Source organism: Penaeus japonicus, unplaced genomic scaffold (genome assembly GCF_977035675.1).
Source record: "Penaeus japonicus unplaced genomic scaffold, GWHDUDI00000001_assembly GWHDUDI00000009, whole genome shotgun sequence".
NCBI classification, from domain to species: Eukaryota; Metazoa; Arthropoda; class Malacostraca; order Decapoda; family Penaeidae; genus Penaeus; species Penaeus japonicus.
Genome location: NW_028234411.1, coordinates 16,969,605 through 16,977,104, shown reverse-complemented (window position 1 = coordinate 16,977,104; position 7,500 = coordinate 16,969,605). Strand labels below are relative to the sequence as shown.

At 38.8% G+C, this 7,500-nt stretch overlaps 1 protein-coding gene across 1 annotated transcript in view; it reads right to left on the bottom strand.

Annotated features, from left to right (window-relative positions):
• Positions 1–7,500, bottom strand: part of Wdr33 (WD repeat domain 33) — a 37,846-nt gene that overhangs the window by 29,329 nt on the left and 1,017 nt on the right. The window contains exons 2-4 of the mRNA XM_086539794.1: positions 4,944–5,321; positions 4,518–4,634; positions 1,374–1,525 (exon numbers count right to left, since the gene is read on the bottom strand). Coding sequence (XP_086395920.1) covers positions 1,374–1,525; positions 4,518–4,634; positions 4,944–5,309 — 635 coding nt within the window. The 5' untranslated portion in view covers positions 5,310–5,321. The remainder of the gene's footprint in view (positions 1–1,373; positions 1,526–4,517; positions 4,635–4,943; positions 5,322–7,500) is intronic.

Genomic DNA, 7,500 nt, shown 5'->3' with positions numbered 1-7,500 from the left:
CACAAAAGAATTCATCACCTTATGTTGCTACAGAACAGGAGAATCGTGTGAAATTTGTTGATGCCGTTCCAATTAGTAGCATTCCAACAACAGTGTGAGAAATATATATATGTATGTATATATATATATATGCTACGGCGAGTCACCAAGGGAAACTAGGTTGCTCTTTATTTGATCCTTAAGTATTGTATAACTCAGAGAAAATAATAATAGTAATAATAATATTAATAATAATAATAATTAAAAAAAAACAATAAAAATAAAATTTTGCATTCTACATCATAAGGATAAAGGAGGTTCTTTATTCAATTCTTAATACAAGACATAGCCAAACAACTAAGTGCAAACTACAGTCCTTGACATTAGTTGTACTTCCTGATCTTGCTTAACTTGTTCCAGATACCCCTGGCCAGAGTCATAGCAACATCTGACAGATTATGTGAGTGTATGAGGAATCAGCTGAGCTTTATTCTAATTAGTAGGTTGCGATGAGAGCGTGATGGGGACTAATCAAATGTAGGACAGTACGATAGAAGTGTTGAGGAACTTCGGATACTGGTAAATAGAAGGAATAAGTCTATCAAATAATACAAAGAGCTTTTCGGAGATTTCTAAAGAGAAAGAAAAAAAATCCCCCTTTCTTCGCAATTGCTACTTGTATATCTCTAAAGAAAATGTTCATAAAATCATCTTCTCTACACCCTTTCCACTTTAATACCAAAACCTTTGCCTCTACAAATCTGATCAAAATTAATAAAACAAATTGAAATGTTACTAAGAGGTACTTCCACACTATATAATAAACTGCCAAGACTGGAAAGAGTACCAAAAGGAAGGGAGCTCCACTCGACAACAAATGATTCCTAAAGACTGATGGACACCACCCACAACACCTCAGATAGTGAATGAGTGAACTACAGCCATATCTTCTGACTAGGACGGGGAAGGAATACCCACATAGATTATACCCAGGGGGATGGAGTGAGATTACTCGACAACACCCTACACCAAATGAGGAAGAAGAGGAAGGCAAGGAAGAGAGATGAGAGAGAAATATGATACAATTTGCCCTACTACTCTGGCAATCTTCTGCCAACTCACTGATTTTGAGAAGGGCAACCAGCATGGCAGGTGTTTCAGGAAAAGGTTCTACTAAAGATGGTATAGAAATGGAGGAGAAGGAGGAGAAGGAGGAGGAGGAGGAGGGAAAGTAGGAACATAAATAGAAGACGGAGGAAGTGGAAGAGGAGCCCGCATTGTCAACAGAGAACATCCCAAGAGCAGAACAGTGACCCACTAATGCAAAGGTTGTAAACAGAAGGACTGGTCTAGGATCGGGACGTTGACACAAGGATATGATCAACTGGGAGTACCTGAGGCCGCGAACTGGATCCTTGTGGGCCTGGAAGAGCTTCACATTGTTCATGTTGGTCTGCCAGTACTTAACAAAACCTCCCGTGTCGCCTGTCACCATCCACTGATCGTTGTGGGACCACACCATCGTCCGCACGCTGCTGTCGTGGGCCTGCGGGAGGACCAAGTTGTCATTTTGAATAGAGAGAAATTTTTATCTTTATTTTTCTTTCTGGCGGATGCTCTAGGTATATTGATAGAACATTCTTACGTGACATATCAAAGAATAAAATATGTTTCTTAACCCATTCACACCGGGTGACGTGTTATCACGTCATGGGAATATTTCACTCCCGCCAGATGACGTCCTGTCGTGTCATAATCTCTTCCTCCAATATATACGTTTTATGTTATTATGTATGTATATAATCATAGGAGTTTTATCTGTATAGACATTGATTTATTACAAGTGAAAATAATATAAACAAATACAAAAACCTCCTATGATCACCCCGTTGAAATGGTCTCAGAGAGGTGCAGTGCGGCATTGCACCAGGGGAAATCTTGTGCTTGGTAACTGTGCACACTTGTTCTCTAGCCAGCGGGGGTGGCATTACACAAACATAGGCCCAGCGTGAATGGGTTAAGTGCAAACCCTGTTCTAGGGTATTGTTATATCAAAATATAAATTTACACCACACACACACAGACACACACAAAATACACCACTTTCTCTCTTCTTTATCTTTTTGGCATAATGATATTAGTAATAATAACAATAATAATAATAATAATAATAATAATAATAATAATAATGATAAAGATAATGACAATAATAATTAAAACAATAACAATGACAATAATAATAATAAAAACCGTGGACATAAAGGGTTTAAAAATACTGATCAATATTCAGTTAAGCATACATCTTGCTGCCAGCATCAATATTAACCCGTTAATGATGTGTGACAAGATATCACATCAAGTGGTGGCAGTGTCAGCCACCAAGGACGAGATATTTTGTCATGGCTATCCTCCTGGCCGGCGCACTGGCCAGGAGGTGTTAGGCTTAGGCGTTTGAAATATCCCAGCGTTTCAACCATTTGGAGCCAAAAGAGTCCGTCGTTAATAGTTTAATGACAGAAAATCAAAATCTTTTAAATGTTTCAATATATATGTAGATCAATCCTTCAGTATAAATGGCCAATGACACTGATCAAAATAACCTAGCCAGTTAAATCGTGTAAAAAACCGGCGGGATTTTTTCCTGGATTTTTCATTATAAATGGCACTAGTGTATTGCCTAATAAAATACTAAAATTTCTATTACTGTTCCTGTTCTGTTCAGCAAGTATCCCCCAACCACACCCGCTCTATCGGCCCCATCCCCCCATACCCATAATAGGCCCTCCTCTCCCTTAGCCTCAGTTTTATGTTGCCTCTTGGTATATTATGGTCTACCTACTTTTTATACATTTGCATGGATACTTTTTTCTTGCTTTATTTGACAATACTTGAACGTTTTGTGCGCTCTTGTGTTTTATAGCCAAGAAAGCTAATTCCCATTTTCCTTCCTACTTAACTGCAATAATTTTTTTAACTTTTTATTTCTCATCCCCTATTAATACCTTTTGCTATCTCACAAAATAATTACTGTCAGTCTCAATGATAACGGTAACAATCATTGTAAAAATGGTAAGGATAAAAACATTGATGATATAAATGAAAAAAAAATAAATAAATAAAAAAATAAATGATCATAACAGATCAGCAGTCCTCTAGTTTCATAAATAATTTAAATAGACAAACTTTCAATAACAAATAGGTAAGTGGGTGGGAGAATGGGAGAGTGGGTAAATGGGTGAGTGAGTGAGTGAGTGAGTGAGTGAGTGAGTGAGTGAGTGAGTGAGTGAGTGAGTGAGTGAGTGAGTGAGTGAGTGAGTGAGTGAGTGAGTGAGTGAGTGAGTGAGTGAGTGAGTGAGTGAGTGAGTGAGTGAGTGAGTGGGTGGGTGGGTGGGTGGGTGGGTTTGTGAGTGAGTGTCAAGTGAGTGAGTGGGTGGGTGGGTGGGTGGGTGGGTGGGTGGGTGGGTGTGTTTGGGTGGGTGGGTGGGTGGGTGAGTGAGTGAATGAGTGAGTGAGTGAGAACAGAGTAAGAGAAACCCATTATTTTGAGTGAAAGAGGGAAAATGAAAAGACAAAACATGATAAGACTAAAACTGCTAATCCAAAGACCAGAGTACCCTCACTCTACTAAATAAATCACTCAAAAGGATTGCTTCTTCTTCAAAACAGCAAGTCGTCAAATTGTTCTAATGCCTGTGTTTCATGCTAGTTCTACACTCTGTCCAGATGGCACTTAGTTATTTAATCGTTCCAGACTTCAGATTTGTGTTAAAGAAAGGCACCTTTCTGCCTTCCCAACTCGCGAATTAAATCTTTGTGGAAAATTATCTTTAATCAAATTTAAATTATCTTTAAATGTATTAAAGCAAACAAAAAACAGACTTTCCTTGCCATTTTTTCCGCTATAGATCATATTCAAAGTTATAATCTATATAATGAATATAATCTGACTAGGCTAGGTCTGGCTCCATATGTATTCCATTACCTTCAAGCAAATAGTAGTGAATAAATGCAAAAAGTGCAGATTTATACACTTATTTACATTATGTAATAAGACTCATCTATTTTCTAAACTATCATTTATTCATTTCTTCTATCAATTATTCACTGCTTTTATTAATTACTACAATATTGTCATTAAACCATTCATGATGTGTTGATGTGTCATACAAACTGTATATTAGAACATTTGTATATAAACATTGCAGTTGTATTTATATAAACATTTTAGTCAACCTTTTTTACAACAGTGGGCAGCTACTTAGCATGAGTGAGAAGGGGAAGGAGGGGGAATGCAATAGAGAAAACCTAAATAAACAAGGGTTTGCTGTGATGATAATGACGGCATAATAATAAAAATGTGTTGATATATAAGTAAATAAAAATATGAATTAGAACATCATCGACCAAAATAGTAAGAATGCAATAATTCAAACAACAGCAATAATAAAAACAATAACACCAATGACAACAGTGACAGGACCCGTATCCTCACCGTAATCAATCACAAGACTACTGACCGAGCGTGATGACTGTCTCACCTGCAGGATGGTTTCGAAGTTGAAGGTGAGGCCGTTCCACAGGGTGAACTCACCCGAGGAGGCTCCCGTTACCAGACGACGGCCTTCAGGTGTCCAGGCCAGGCAGAAGATGGGACACTGGAAACAGGATCGAGGCACTTTTTGAAGGATATGATTTTTGTTTTGTTTTTACGTCCAAGAAATGAGAGGAATATGATCCATGAAATGCAAGTGTTGAGTTAATAAATACATAATGTGCAGAGTATAATTTCTTCTGTGCTCCTACTCTGTCAACTCTGTGTAACTTTAATCCTTAGTTTTCTCTAATGATGACTATCCCTTCTGTTGGCCTAAATCGAGAGGAGACATAACCTCTGCTTCTTTAAATGTTAAAACAATAATTCCAGCAAATTGCAACTGAATTTTTTATACATTAATTCCACCCACCTTTGCTTTGTTTGTGGACGTGCGCACGAACTTGGACACGACGGCATTGATTGGGTTCATGGGGTATGCAGGTGGGGGCAGCATCTCCGAGGCATAGCAAACGTCAGCATGCAAGCAACTGCGGTCACGCTCATCCCTCTGCCAGACGCGGCACTCAAGCATGTTAACCACGGAGCAGTTGTAATCGACCGTCTTGCGCATGACGCTCTTGCGCAGCCGCTTGCCATCAAACTCTCCATCGGGGGCCTTGAATGGCTTGAAGGACAGCGGCTGGAACTGTGCCCCCCCACCCCCCATCGGTGGTGGTGGGGGCTTCCCCTGGGGTATAGGCGGGGGCGGTGTGCTGAACATGCCCACCTGGATCATCGTGGGTCAAGGCTGGAAAGATAAGCATGTGATCTTCAAATTTGAAATAAGGGGAAAAATTATGAGAATATATATACACCTTAAAATATCTCTCTAAACATTCCTCTTCACTGAAATAACTGTCAAAATTTTGTCTGAAAAAAAAAAATATATATATATATACAAAGATTCAAGAAAATTCAAGAAGTATGAAGTATTTGTCTATAAAGTATAAGATAAACTATCTGATGCAAAGACTTTAATCATCAATAAATGAAATACTTTCCTTATTGCATATAGGTAGATGAATTCAACAGTAAAAATAAAAACAATGTGTCTTTAAACACCAAAAGGGTATATAAAAATAGCATAACAAATTATGACAAATAAAAAAAAAAAAAAATTACTTGTAACATCTGAAAACAAATCTTTTTAAAAATTAAAGTCCTTCATTTCAACAACAACAAAATGCATATGAAAATGACATTTTCATTTTCCTCATCGGATGACACTTTTAAACCACGACGTTTAGAAGCATCACAACAGGATAAGAGCCGTTGTCCACCAAGTACAGAACTCAAGTTCCATGAGGAAGTTTCGCAAAATTGACAACTCCCTCTCTTGCTAGCCAGAGTGAGGTGTAATCTGACAGACATATGGTTCATTTTCGGTTGAAATGAAGGACACTCGGAAGAACATATATTTGCCTGGAATAATTTCTGCCAGGCAGTCCAGGGGTCTTGGTGTTTCACCCTTTCACAATGGGCATTTTTGTAGCATTGGGTCACTTTTGCACTGTATTTTTCTTCTCTTTTTTGTTCAATATGCAGCCCATCTATCCATTCTGTTGTGCAGTTAAAAGCTTTATAGCAAATGCTATTTTGTCATTTTGCTTATATGTCATACATAGATTCCTATATCATACCATACACCTTGAAAATAATAGAATACAAAATATCTCAAGATACCCGGCCCAGGCTGAAAACCTTCAATCGTGACCGTCTCGGGAGGGTTAACCATTCAGAAGTGGAATGGCCCTACAGGGAGAGTCACATACAGTGGAACAACCAGAGCAGCTACTCTAAGCAATCACTGCATCTTACTCATGTGCTTCGAAACAGGTCCTTCCAAAAGCTGAAATCTGCAAATAAGACGCCTTCTTATTTATACTAGCTATTGTGGACTTTCCAAGCAATTTTAGTCAAATATGGAAACAATCGAAGCTATATGTTGCAGGATCAGAATTGGAATATGGTTATCATCCTTTGCTGGAGCATGACACGGAGGTCACTGTGATCACTTGACGCAGTCTGTATCGGAGATGTTATAAAATTTAATAACTTCCTCTCTTGCAGTTCACGACATTGAAGTGTTTTAGAAGTGATTGAACAACTTCACTTTCATTTTCAACTTCACACCGAATGTATGTGCAACAAAATGTTTGCTGGCAATGAATGCCATCTGCACATTTTCATGCAGCTCAAAATACTTCTTAGTTCCTATATTGCTATGATCAAGCATGCAATCTTTTCCTGAGACCTATATTTCTTTGGATATTTCACTTCATGAGCCACTTTGACATATATATGCAATATTATTGCTTAATTCATCAGTGCACGACAGCCTCCAATGTGGGCCTCTCCTCTTGCAACAATATTAGCTTATTTCCTTGCAAATGGCACAGACGTCGAAATTCAAACATATATCAAACATCTCGACATGCTGGAATTAAATTTTGCGCATGTGTTAAGTCGCTGCCAGGCATTCCTCATCAGCTTAAATCATTTACATTTTGGCAGCCAATTGAAATTTGATGAGTAACTTTCCTGCTGCTTAGTTTCTCCCTGCAATGCAAAGAATCCTGTCTGGCTGCCGTGGTCTGACATACACTCTGAAGTCAAACACAACAGCCGTACTTCGTCAAGCGATCACCACAGCCTCCTCCACGCCCAGCACTCGGCAAATCCAAAAAGGCCTCCGCTGCTTGCACTCTCGCAAGATGGGATTTGGACCGATTCCTTATTTGCCAAGAAATTGCCGAAGAAAATTATAATCATCTTTTTTGACTGTATGGCGGAGGATTTTCGGACATTCACGGAGCGCCAAAGAGCACGGAAGTTGCGAGACGACCAGTGGCAGATATGTGTGAATCTGTCTTCCAAACATGTTATTGTGTGGTGTGCAAAACTTCCTTGGACAGCCAAGTTTAGGC